Genomic DNA, 13,776 nt, shown 5'->3' on the forward strand with positions numbered 1-13,776 from the left:
TTAAGAAATTGACAACCGTTACCTATTTCAGTCTTAGTCATCTGTGTCAAATACGTTCATATTTCTCCACTGATGACTTACAAAAACTAGTTCAAGCTCTGTTTTTTTTTTTTTCTAAAATCGATTATTGTAATTCTCTTAACTTGTGCCTAACCTCTATATCCTCGACAAGACTTCAAAACTCCGTGGCCCAATTAATCCAATTCTGGAATATACTACCACGCAACTTGAAAACAATCCAGGAACTAACCAACTTCCGCAAACTACTGAGGACTCATCTCTTCGATAAAATTTACTGTAAGGAGCAATACACATGAAGTCCACACTCACTGTTCCAGAAATACACCAATACATTCTTTTCTGAACTCCCATCCCCCGTAATCTCATCACACTTAAACCTTCACTCACAGAAAATGTTATACCGAAGGTTCTTTTGCTAAGGTTCTATCACCCTACCAATTTCCCGTTGTCTCTTTCCATTGTTCCATTGTTCTTTTTCTTGTCCTGTTCCCTAACGATACCTTGACTTTGTCTCGCTTAACTTCTCACAATGTAATCCATAACTGATTGTAACAAATTGTTTTTCCATTATTCACAATGTATTGTAAGCCACACTGAGCCCGCAAATAGGTGGGAAAATGTGGGATACAAATGCAATAAAATAATAAATAAATAATCTTTCTCAAAAACAAATTTGATCATGTTACACCTTTGCTACAGACTCTTCATTGGTTACCTGTTCAAGCCGGAATCCATTTTAAAGCCTTAGGTTTCGTCTTTAAGATCCTAACATGGATTCTTTCCAGAATATCTTTCAACTTTGATTTATTTATTTATTTGGATTTTGCTCTCACCTGTAGCTCAAAGTGAGTTACATTCAGGTGTACTGGGCATTTCTCTGTCCCTGGAGGGCTCACAATCTAATTTTGTACCTGAGGCAATGGAGGGTTAAGGTCCCCTTTTACTAAGGCGCGCTCACGTTTTTTAGCGCGTTCTAAAATTGTGGGCGCGCTAAACATTAGAGACGCCAATGCATTCTTATGGGCGTCTCTAACGTTTAGCTTGCCCACAATGGTAGCGCGTGCTAAAAACATGAGCGCGCCTTAGTAAAAGGGGGCCTAAGTGACTCGCCCAAGGTTGCTTGTGTTCGGCCTTGTAGAACCACCTAGACTTATCCATGCGAATAAGTTACAGGCTCTTCTCAGTTACTTTTCCATTACCAAGAGATTACTTACTTTGGCTGCAGTCCCCATGTGGAGACAAATTACTTGGGGTTCTGGAAATTACTTAAATCTTGGTTTTTCTCTAATCATTTATGGATAATCATTTATCATAGTGGAGGAGTGGCCTAGTGGTTAGGGTGGTGGACTTTGGTCCTGAGAAACTGAGTTCGATTCCCACTTCAGTCACAGGCAGCTCCTTGGGACTCTGGGCAAGTCACTTAACCCTCCATTGCCCCATGTAAGCTGCATTGAGCCTGCCATGAGTGGGAAAGTGCGGGGTACAAATGTAACAAAATTTTTAATGTAAGATCTGTATTTACATACAGGATAATAGTATTTGTATATAGGATTTTTATTATTTTGTTAGTTAATATGTATTTTCATCTGGTTGTGAACCATTCCGAGCCTCTTGGTGTTGACATGGTATATAAGAACTGACATGTTATGTTATGTTTCTTTCAATGAAAATGGATCTCATAAATGTGGGGTCATAGGTTGAGAGTGAAAGGGGGTAGAATCAGGCATGATCCAGTGGCGTAGCCACAGGTGGGCTTGGGTGGGCCAGGGCTCACCCATTTATGGCTCAGGCCCACCCAACAGTAGCACATGCTTAGTGGTAACTGGTGGGAATCCCAAGCTCCGCCAGCTGAAGATTTTCCCCTGATGGTAACGCAAACGCTACTCTCCACGACACCTGCGCATGCTCAGTTTTCAGTGCATGCCTGCTGCCAAGGTGGAAAGAAGCGTTTTCCCACCAGCTGAGATAAGTTTTTTTTTTTTTTTTTGGGGGGGGGGGGGGGGGGACAACACTTGGTGCCCACCCAATTCTTGCCTAGGCCCACCCAAAATTTGTTGTCTGGCTACGCCCCTGGAATTTCACCTACTTCTGCAGCCACCACACTTTCCTATGCTCCTCCAGTTTCCCCAATATCATCATGCAGTGACCCCTCATCCAAGGCAGCCTCTGATCCACCCATAGCTGGATTTAAAGGTCACTGCCACTTTTCTGGGCTCAGCAAGGTCTCCATTACCAGGGATGAGGCTAGTTCTACATGCCTCCAAGGCCTCCCAGCAACATTGCAATGGAGTTTCCAGTCATCCCAGCAATACAATGTGGACATAAGTATCCATCGGGCCAAAAAAGGATGACACCGCAGGCTGCGAGGGAGAGCACCGGGCCCCGCCCTTCTTTTTTCTCAAAGCCAGAAACTACAAAGAGGTAAACGCTAGTGAGTATGTATCACAGAGACATGTCTGTCATCTTGCTTCACTGTCAGTCAGAGTTTCAGGATATCCATAAGGAATATGTATGAGGCATGTCTGCACACAGTGGAGGCGGGGCATTCAAATATATCTCATGCATATTGTGGATACTCTGAAAACCAGACTGGCCAGGTGGTTGTTCAGGATAAGACTGAGAACCACTGAGCATCTGTGATCATTGATCATCCTATATAATAAAACGCACCTCCAACATTCTGAAGCTGACTGCATGGCTGAGGCATTCCTGCTCTCTGTATCCATCTCCTGAATTGACATCACGTACTTCCGGGTTCGTCACAAGCAGAAGTGACCAACCACACGAGGTTTCTCGGCTTCAGAATGTTGGAGGTGCATTCTATTAAATAGGATTGGTCAGTTCCTTGAAGCACAACCAGAGCTCAGCGTCCTGCACAGTAACGCTCAACCAGAGAGAGAGGGGGGGGCCTGACACCAGAGAGAGGGAGGGAGGGGGGCCTGACACCAGAGGGGGGGGAGGTATCTCTGTCACACACACACTCTCTCACACACACTGTAGCTGTGTGAAACACACTTTCTCTCTCTCACACTGTGTCTCACATACGCACTTGCACACACTCTCATTCTCACACACACACACTCTCTCTCTCTCACAGACACACTCGCACCTAGACTCACTCTCTCTCTCTCTCTCACACACACACACACACACACACTCGCACATTCACTCTCTCTCTCACACAAAGTCACTCTCACATACACTCTCTCAAACATACACACTCCGAGGAAAACCTTATTAGCGCCCGTTTCATTTGTGTCAGAAACGGGCCTTTTTTACTAGTAAGAAAATAAGAGTAACTACACTGGGCCAAACCAATGGTCCACCCAGCCCAATATCCTGTTTTCCAAACAGTGGCCAAGCCAGGTCACAAGTACCTGGCAGAAACCCAAATCGTGGCAACACTCCATACAGCAAATCCCTGGCAAGCAGTTGCTTCCCATGTCTGTCTCAATAGAAGACTGTGGGCTTTTCCTCCAGGAATTCATCCAAACCTTTTTTTAAACCCATATGATTTCATGTTAAAAGTGGCAGGCTGAACCAGCCCCGGTTCTACTCCCCCTCCCCCCTCAACCCTTTTGCATAATCTTATAGCTCTGACTTGCCAAAAAAGAGCAGGGCCGACTGCTTCTCCCTACATGCAATGGAGGAAAGCCATGATTGGCTCAGCCTGTTCTGTCTGACCTGGGGGTTTTATAGGATCATTTAACTGTGAGCAAGAACTCTGTCTGGGATCTAGAATTTATAAGACACTGGGGTTCTTTTTCTAAGCTGCGCTAACCACTAATGTGCTCAGGCGTCCCACAGTAATTTTGGCATCTGCACACACTTCCCACGTGTTAAAAAATATATTTTATTTTTTAGTGCTGAGGATGGGTCGAGGGCAGAGAGTAGGTGTGTACTGCGCTAATTGGTTAATGCAGCTACAATGACGCACGCTAACCGATTAGCACATGAGCCAGCGGTGTACGAAGGGCGGGGCGGTGTGGGCAGTCTGCCCCGGGTGCACGCTGCTGGGGGGGGGGGGGGTGCAGAGAGCAGCCACGCACCTGTTGGCTCCGCTGGTTCCCTGCTTCTTCTGCTCTGGAACAGGTTACTTCCTTTTCCAGGGCAGAGGGAGCAGAGAGCCAGCGGAGCCAAGAGCCGCGCGGATGCTCCCAGTAGCCAAAAATGCACCCGGGAGGGGGGGGGGGTGTCGTGCTGCACCCAGGGGGGGGTGCGCATTGGCGATCTGCCCGGGGTGGCAGCCAACCTGGGATCGTCACTGACATGAGCCCTTACCACCTACAAAATAGGGGGCAATAGAGGCTCACACGCTAATGGGGAAATTAGCGCGCGGCCATTATCGTAAAAACAGACAAAGCTTCCTTTTACCGACAGCACTGAAAGTGGCCTCGTTGCGTGGGAAAGAGCCGTGCCGGGGCTACTGCAGGCCACTTCATAGCACTGCTTGGCAAAAGGCCTTCGTTATTTGTAAAGGTATTTTATTCATATCTTCGTATTCAGCTTTCCCTTCCTTCTCTCTCCTTTAGTATAATTGGTCCTCATGACTCAGTTCCCTGTCTGTGAATAATGTGTAAAGATCTGCAGAAATTTTCGCAGCAAAGCTGAACAGAAGCTTCTCAGTCCTTCTAGCATAGGAATGAGCTAAGGTGCTTTATCTTCCTGAGTATCACATGCAGAGCATTTTGCCTCTCCCATGGTAATGCGATCTCTGCATATTCAGGGATGAGCTCTTACTGTCCCTGCTGATAAAGTGCTGTGAAAGGAGGGTAGATCTCTGGGTCAGCCTGAGAAACTAAAATTCCACCAGGTAAGATAAGGATGGAAGCGAAAGAACACTCGGCCAACACCAGGCAGAGAAGGGTGACCCTCACGAATAAAAAGACCCTCTATTTCAAACCAAACCACCACAACAAAGGGTAACCCACATTGGACTCCTTGGACTGTCTCACTGATCATCTCAGCAAGAGAATAAAACAAGACGAAGTAAATATGCGTCTCTTAGGTATCAACCCCCCCCCCCCTCCCCATCTCTCTGGCGTGAGGAATAGATGGAACTATTTTAACCAAAGAAGAGATTTCCCATTGCAAAAAGGAACAGTTGGGGATCTCATTCGGACAGGCAAATTTTACACTGTTAATTTCCAGTGCTGACTGCTGAAACCTGCAAGCAACCCATGGGTGACCTGCTAAATGATGTGGCATTGTACTGGGACTCCACTGCTCTCAGCCAGTGCATTGCTAAAGGATGTTAGGGTCAATATAGTGTGGTTAGCATACATTGAACTAACACTTTATTAGCCACAGAGTCACACCAAGATTTCTTATATTCATGTGTGTGTAGAATAGCTTGTGCAAGAGAGGTGTGACCAGGGGAGTAGCTACGTGGGGTCACAGGAGCCTGGGCCCCCACAGATTTAGTCCGGGCCCCTGGTTTTGCTGGCAGGGGTCCTCAACCCCCGCCAGCCGAAGCCTTCTTCAGCACCGGCCTCTGGTGTGCCGCATTCGCTGATCTGTGCTTTCTTGAGTCCTGACATCCTGCACAATCCTTTAAGTGAAACTGGGCATGCTCAGTTTCACTTAAAGGAACGTGCAGGGCATCAGGACTCAAGAAAGCACAGATCAGCAGCGAACGCAGCGCACTGGAGACCAGCGCTGAAGAAGACCGGCTGGTGGGGGTTGGGGACCCCCGCCAGCAAAGGTACCTTGCGGCGAGGGCAGGGGGGTCGGAAGTGGTGGGGGATGGGAGGCGGCTGGGGGAGGGGGCCTAAAATGTGCCCCCTCCCACTCTGGACCCCCCTCCCGCCGAGGTCTGGCTACGCCACTGGGTGTGACAAATCTCTTGTTTGTAAATCATCCATATGAGGAAGGGGCTAAGGAGGTGAGACCTGTTCAGCTTGGAAAACAGATGGCTGAGGGGGGATATACTGTAATTGAGGTCTACAAAATTCCGAGTGGAGTAGAATGGGTAAAAGTGAATCGATTTTTCAGTCTTTCAAAAAGTACAAAAACCAGGGGACACTCAATGAAATTACATGGAAATACTTTTAAAACAAATAGGAGGAAATATTTTTTTTCACTCAACGAATAGTTAAGCTCTGGAACTCATTGCAGGAGGATGTGGTAACTGTGGTTAGCATACCTGGGTTTAAAAAAGGTTTGGACAAGTTCCTGGAGGAAAAGTCCACAGTCTGTTATCGAGATGGACATGGAGGAAGCCGCTGCTTGTGCCGGGATTGGAAGCATGGAACGCTGCTACTAATCGGGTTTCTGCCGGGTACTTGTGACGTGGATGGGCCACTGTTGGAAGCAGGGTACTGGGCTAGAAGGACCATTGGCTATTCTTAAGTTCTTGTGTTCTTAACTCTACATTCAGTGGTACAGCAAACAACCAAGTGATAAATAAATATACACACTGCAGAGATAACTGAAAGTGCTGAATCAAGACAGGATCATGTACTGCACTGATAACACTGAAAAGGTGCCGATTTAAATTCAGCTTTAATAGGTTCAAGTCGGAGGAGGACAGACAGAAGCACAGCACTTACTGAGTAAAAATTCAGGGATAACTGGCTCTCGAAGGACCCTGAACTCCCGTTCTTAACGTGCACAGTTGCAACTCTGGAAGAGGGAGAAACCCGTGTATGACTAAACATACAGGTAGGAGAACAGCACCAGCCATGCCCCAGCGTCCCTGCTTCCAGCTCTGCTGAGCATCGTTACCTCTGGTCAAAGGCGGCATGGTTTAGCAGGTAGTTAGCGCTGTAGCTGCAGGTGAATGAGTAGTTCACTGGCTGGTTTTTCACAATAAGGGTGCTGTCGTTGGAAACGATAGAGTTGTGGAAGTGGTAAATCGGATTCTTGAACTACAAGAGGGAAAGAAAGACCCGTTTCACTGTTACTCCTTTTTGTAAATTGCTGCAATGTGAGAGAAAACAGTATGGTTTTATAATATTCTTTATTCTTTATTGCACTTGCTGTACTGCTTAAACTGACACACAGAGCGAAGCGGTTTACATAAAAATATACAAGAACCATTATTATTATTATTATTAACATTTGTATAGCGCTACTAGACGCACGTAGCGCTGAATACCTGACATACAATCTAAAAATAATACAGACAGACAAGACAATTAAGGGCGAGGGAAGTACTGGGTGAGAAGGAACAAGGGGAGGGCAATTCAGTAGTGGCTAGGAGCCAAAACATTCCATCTGGAATCTCCAATAGTAGCAACATTCCGTGTAGAATCTCCAATAGTAGCAACATTCCATGTAGAATCTCCAATAGTAGCAACATTCCATGTTCCACTGCACTAACCACTAGGCTACTCCTCCACTTGCAACATTCCATGTAGAAGCCTGCCCTTGCAGATGAGCAACGCAGCCGCGTAGGCTTCTGTTTCTGTGGGTCTGACGTCCTGCACGTACGTGCAGGACGTCAGACTCACAGAAACAGAAGCCTGCGCGGCCGCGTTGCTCATCTGCAAGGGCAGGCTTCTACATGGAATGTTATTATTATTAACATTTGTATAGCGATACCAGACGCACACAGCGCTGAACACCTGACACAGAGAGATAGTCCCTGCTCGATAGAGCTTACAATCTAAAAATACAGACAGACAAGACAATTAAGAGCGAGGGAAGTACTGGGTGAGACAGAACAAGGGGAGGGTAAATTGAGTAGTGGCTAGGAGCCAAAAGCAGTGGTGAAAAGGTGGGTTTTCAGCATAGATTTGAAAACAGGTAGAGATGGAGCTAGACGTACAGGCTCAGGAAGTCTATTCCAGGCATAAGTCGCAGCAAGGGAAAAGGAACGAAGTCTGGAGTTAGCAGTGGAGGAGAAGGGGGACGACAGAGATTTGTCCAGTGAGCAGAGTTCACGGGGAGGAATGTAGGGAGAGATGAGAGTGGAGAGGTAATGGGGAGCTGCAGAATGGATGCATTTAAAGGTCAGTAAGAGAAGTTTGAATTGTATGCGGAAGCGGACAGGGAGCCAGTGAAGTGACTTGAGGAGTGGGCTAGTGTGGGTATAATGATTTTGAGGGAAAATAAGCCGTGCTGCAGAATTTTGGACAGACTGGAGAGGAGAGAGATGGCTGAGTGGAAGACCAGTGAGAAGTAAATTGCAATAATCCAAGTGAGAGGTGACAAGGGTTTAGATAAGGGTTTCGGTAGTGTATTCAGAAAGGAAGGGGTGAATTTTGCTAATGTTGTAGATAACGAAACGACAGGTTTTGGCGATCTGTTGAATATGCGCAGAGAAGGAGAGAGAGGAATCAAAGATGACTCCAAGGATACGAGCAAAGGAGACAGGGAGGATGTGAGAGCCATTAACAGAGATAGAGAAAGGGGGAAGAGGAGAGGTGGATTTAGGGGGAAAAATGAGAACCATGAGACCATGAGACAAGAAAGGAACCACAACAGTGTTTTTCAACCAGTGTGCCATGGCGCATCGGTGTACCGCGGGAGTTGAGGGTCATTATTAGTAGGGACGGCTTAATTTGTGCCGGAACAGAGTATACCTTTTAAAAGTTTCCATGTCTCTAGTAGTTGGTACCAGAGAGCAGCGATTCATACAGCCTGCTTGCGCCAACCCCGGAGCCTTCTCTCTGATGTAACTTCCTGCTTCTACATATGTAGGAAGTTACATCAGAGACAAGGTTGCCAGGTGGGCAGTTTTCCCACCCAATTGGGCGGCTTTCCGCGACCTGCTGCAGGAAAATTTTGACGGCTGCGGGAAATTGGGCGGCATTATCGCGGCCGTGGTGCGGGTTTGGGCGCTTTTCCCGGGCTTCTATTGGTCCAATTTAGTCCAATAGAAGCCCCGCGGAGGCGGGGTTAATGACGTCAGAGGCAATGTCGGGGTGGGGTTAAAACATCAGAGGCGGGGTTAAAGACATCAGAGGCGGGGTTGATGACATCAGAGGCGGGGTTGGTGACATCGGAGGCAGGGTTTGACTTTGTGTGGGTTTGGGGCGGGTTTGGGGCTGGTTTTGGGCGGGGAAAATGTTTCCCATCTAGCAACCCTGATCAGAGAGAAGACTCTGGGGTTGGCATGAACAGGCTATATGAATCTCTGCTTGCTGCCTCCAAGAGCTGGAGAGAAGGAAACTTTTAAAAGATACATAAGGTGGGGGGGGGGGGGGGGGTCAAGAGAGACAAGGGAAGATGCCTATTTACTGGCTGGAGAGGGAACAGGAGGGAGAGATACTGGGCTATTTGTGAGGACGGAGGGAGGAGAAGAGAAGGTAAATGCTGGACCATTTGTGGGGGTGGGGAAGAAGGGAAAATGCTGAAGCCTGTGTGGATGGGGGGGGGGGGGGCGGTAGTAGGTAAAATGCTGGACCATTTGTGAAGGTGTGCCTTGACAATTTTAGCGCCATGTATGTGTGCCATGAGACCAAAAAATTTGAAAATCTCTGAACTACAATATAAGATAGGATAAGAGGGGAAAAAGAAGACACCACTCAAAACCATCCAAACAAATGAATGAATAAGGGAAGACCCCCATAGGATAATGAGGAAATAGAGGGGAGGAGAGGGGAAAGGGAAAGGGGGGTACCTGGACTCGACCATTACTGTCCGAACGCCTGCCTAAATAACCAAGTTTTTATTGCAGTTTTGAATCTAGAAAGAGAAAGCTGTCCATGAATATCTAACAGATCGTTCCATGAAGCAGGGGCCAGAATATAGAAAGCACTGTGACATGTTCGTTCATATTTGGCAGCTTTAGAACCTGGGGGTACCATAGAATGGTTGTTGTTGGAGGGGAGTAAATGCATGGGAGAATTTAACAGTATAACACAGCTCTGTTTAGCACAGTGATGGCTCTTTGTCTCCATCTGTCTTCCTGGACTCAAACTGTAAGAGATTTTAGCCTCTTCAAATTGAGGCCAGCAGCCTAATAATTCAACTATAGTACCTTGGAGGTCTCATAAACATGTTTCTGAGGATTGGGTTTAGCATCCTTTTAGCATCCTTTTAGCATCCCCCCCCCATTTTGAAAGATCAGAAGTTGAAGGAAAATAAAAAAACACAGACCAGTTGATAGTCAGCCAGAAGCAGTGAGTGTTTTTTATTTGTTTTAAAGCGCTCACAGCTGCTGGCAAAACTAAACCCAGACATTCAACGTTGGAATATGTATAGACACCAGCATTGGATATCTGGGTGTGTGACGATACCTGGAAGTTATGTGGTATGACTAATATTCAATGCCCTTCACACATAGCTAACCGGGCAAAGTTATGACTCCTATTTGTGCAGTCCTACCTGCCCGGGTAACTATACAGAGTCTCTCCTGAGTGGTTAAAATCGCTTTGAATATCAAGCCCAGAATTCCTGTAGGCTGTGATGCTGATTAATGCAGCGATGAAAATGCTATTGCACGTAGGGTTGCCCAACTGGCTGCATTTTTCAGGACAGGTTGATGCAGTCCGGCTTTACCCACATTGCGTACTGGGACTTGCAGCTCTGATTTTCCCATTGCAATCCTTAAGAAAAAAGCACTGTCCCCTTTATACAGTGCGGTAAAACCAGAACTGGAACACAGTGGCGTACCGGGGGGGGGGGGGGCGGGGGGGGCGGTCCGCCCCGGGTGCACATCGCTGGGGCAGAGGGAGCATGGAACGAATGAAGGACAGGCGCGCACGGCACCCCCCCCCAGCGGCGTGCACCCGGGGGGTTCTTTCACGGGGGGGGGGGTCACGCTGCACCCGGGGGGTGGGGCGCATTGGTGATCCGCCCCGGGTATCAGCCCCCCTAGGAACGCAACTGCTGGAACAGCTTGTCCTGAAAACCTTTTTAATGTATTTATAAATGACCTAGAGATGGGAATAACTAGTGAGGTAATTAAATTCGCCGATGACACAAAATTATTCAGGGTCGTCAAGTCGCAGGAGGAATGTGAACGATTACAGGAGGACCTTGCGAGACTGGGAGAATGGGCGTGCAAGTGGCAGATGAAGTTCAATGTTGACAAGTGCAAAGTGATGCATGTGGGTAAGAGGAACCCGAATTATAGCTACGTCTTGCAAGGTTCCGCGTTAGGAGTTACGGATCAAGAAAGGGATCTGGGTGTCGTCGTCGATGATACGCTGAAACCTTCTGCTCAGTGTGCTGCTGCGGCTAGGAAAGCGAATAGAATGTTGGGTGTTATTAGGAAGGGTATGGAGTCCAGGTGTGCGGATGTTATAATGCCGTTGTATCGCTCCATGGTGCGACCGCACCTGGAGTATTGTGTTCAGTACTGGTCTCCGTATCTCAAAAAAGATATAGTAGAATTGGAAAAGGTACAGCGAAGGGCGACGAAAATGATAGTGGGGATGGGACGACTTTCCTACGAAGAGAGGCTGAGAAGGCTAGGGCTTTTCAGCTTGGAGAAGAGACGGCTGAGGGGAGATATGATAGAAGTGTATAAATAATGAGTGGAATGGATCGGGTGGATGTGAAGCGACTGTTCACGCTATCCAAAAATACTAGGACTAGAGGGCATGAGTTGAAGCTACAGTGTGGTAAATTTAAAACGAATCGGAGAAAAGTTTTCTTCACCCAACGTGTAATTAGACTCTGGAATTCGTTGCCGGAGAACGTGGTACGGGCGGTTAGCTTGACGGAGTTTAAAAAGGGGTTAGATAGATTCCTAAAGGACAAGTCCATAGACCGCTATTAAATGGACTTGGAAAAATTCCGCATTTTTAGGTATAACTTGTCTGGAATGTTTTTACGTTTGGGGAGCGTGCCAGGTGCCCTTGACCTGGATTGGCCACTGTCGGTGACAGGATGCTGGGCTAGATGGACCTTTGGTCTTTCCCAGTATGGCACTACTTATGTACTTATGTACCTGAAGCCAGTCGCAACCCTAGTTGTAGTAGAAGCGCTATCAAGCCATCCCAGCACCCTTTTAAAGACACACTACCACAGCTTCCGAAATATCATTGCCTATAAAGATGCCAGTTTTCCTCAGGCCGCTATGAGGAGAATTAATTCCCGCAGAAAGCAAGTCTCCACAGCCAACTGTGCAGCTGGTGGACACACTTGCGATATCTACTGTCTGGTTTCCACTACAATAAGTTGAAAGAAAAGGTCTCTCCGGGCCTGATTTTTACACTGATAGCTTAAACAACAGCCACTGTGCCGGTTGGAAACCCAAGTTATATAAGGCAACCTCTGTCAAGGTCAGCGCATGCTAAATACATCTGCCTCTAGCGCAATTAAAAGCAAGTCACACTCAACTGATCTAAACGTTCTACTGGTTGAATAATGCCCATTGGTTTTTATGTTTACAGTGGTGGTTCTCAACCCAGTCCTCCGGGCATCCCTAGTCAGTCAGGTGTTCAGGATACCCACAATGAATATGCATAAGATAGATTTCCATACATTAGAGTTAGAACAAGCAAATTTATCTCATGCATATTTGTAATTCCCCCGTCTCATCTGCCCGCAACCTCGGAGTCATCTTTGACTCCTCCCTGTCCTTCTCTGCGCCAAGACCTGCCAAGACCTGCAGCTTCTTCCTCTTTAACATCAGCAAAATTCGCCCTTTCCTCTCTGAACACACCACCCGAACTCTCGTCCATGCTCTCATCACCTCTCGCCTTGACTACTGCAACTTACTCCTCACCGGCCTCCTACTTAGCCATCTATCCCCCCTTCAATCTGTTCAGAACTCTGCGGCACGTCTCATATTCCGCCAAAACCGATTTACTCATATCACCCCTCTCCTGAGGTCACTTCACTGGCTTCCAATCAGATACCGCATTCAATTCAAGCTTCTCCTTCTTACCTACAAATGCATTCAGTCTGCTGCCCCTCACTACCTCTCCTCCCTCATCTCCCCCTATGTTCCCGCCCGTAACCTCCGTTCACAGGACAAATCCCTCCTCTCTGTACCCTTCTCCAACACCGCCAACTCCAGGCTCCGCTCATTCTGCCTCGCCTCACCCTATGCTTGGAACAACCTTCCTGAGCCCTTACGCCAAGCCCCCTCCCTGCCCATCTTCAAGTCTTTGCTTAAAACCCACCTCTTCAATGCTGCATTCGGCACCTAACTCTTACCGTTCACTAAACCCAGACTGCCCCAATTTGACCGCCCCTATCGGACTGTCCGTTCACTTGTCTCTTAGATTGTAAGCTCCTTGAGCAGGGACCGTCCCTCTATGTTAAATTGCACAGCGCTGCGTAACCCTAGTAGCGCTTTAGAAATGTTAAATAGTAGTAGTAGTAGTAGTAATTCCTTGTTGGTGTATAGGATTAGGTGACCGCCTAGTGCTTTTCCCCCATGGAGTGGGAATTGGGTACACGATTAGATTTATTAGTTTCAGGAGCTGAATAACAACTTCAGACTTTTTTTTTTAAGTTCTACTACTACTACTACTATAGCGCTACAAGGCATACGCAGCGCTGCACACCATAAATGAAAAGACAGTCCCTGCTCAAAGAGCTCACAATCTAAGTAGGACAGACAAACAGACAGAACAACTAAGAGGTAAGGGAATTAAAGAGGTGGGGATAAAAGGGTACAGGGCAAGTGAGTAGTGGTTAGGAGTCAAAAGCAGCGTTAAAGAGGTGGGCTTTTAGCCTGGATTTGAAAACGGCCAAAGACGGGGCTAGACGTACAGGCTCGGGAAGTCTATTCCAGGCGTGAGGTGCAATTTCCCCTTCTCCTCTTATGTGATTTACTGAGCTGCAGAGGGTCCTCACTCTCTTAATGGATGCACGTCGGCCACTTTCTAGGTTCTGTTTCTTGCAGTT

General features: G+C 47.3%; 1 protein-coding gene across 1 annotated transcript in view; it reads right to left on the reverse strand.

Moving 5' to 3' along the window:
- Nucleotides 1–13,776, reverse strand: part of TECTB (tectorin beta) — a 35,364-nt gene that overhangs the window by 12,273 nt on the left and 9,315 nt on the right. Inside the window, exons 3-4 of the mRNA XM_030204714.1 lie at nucleotides 6,748–6,890; nucleotides 6,573–6,645 (exon numbers count right to left, since the gene is read on the reverse strand). Of these exons, the coding sequence (XP_030060574.1) occupies nucleotides 6,573–6,645; nucleotides 6,748–6,890 (216 nt within the window). The remainder of the gene's footprint in view (nucleotides 1–6,572; nucleotides 6,646–6,747; nucleotides 6,891–13,776) is intronic.

This window comes from Microcaecilia unicolor, chromosome 5 (genome assembly GCF_901765095.1).
Source record: "Microcaecilia unicolor chromosome 5, aMicUni1.1, whole genome shotgun sequence".
In the NCBI taxonomy this organism is placed as follows: domain Eukaryota; kingdom Metazoa; phylum Chordata; class Amphibia; order Gymnophiona; family Siphonopidae; genus Microcaecilia; species Microcaecilia unicolor.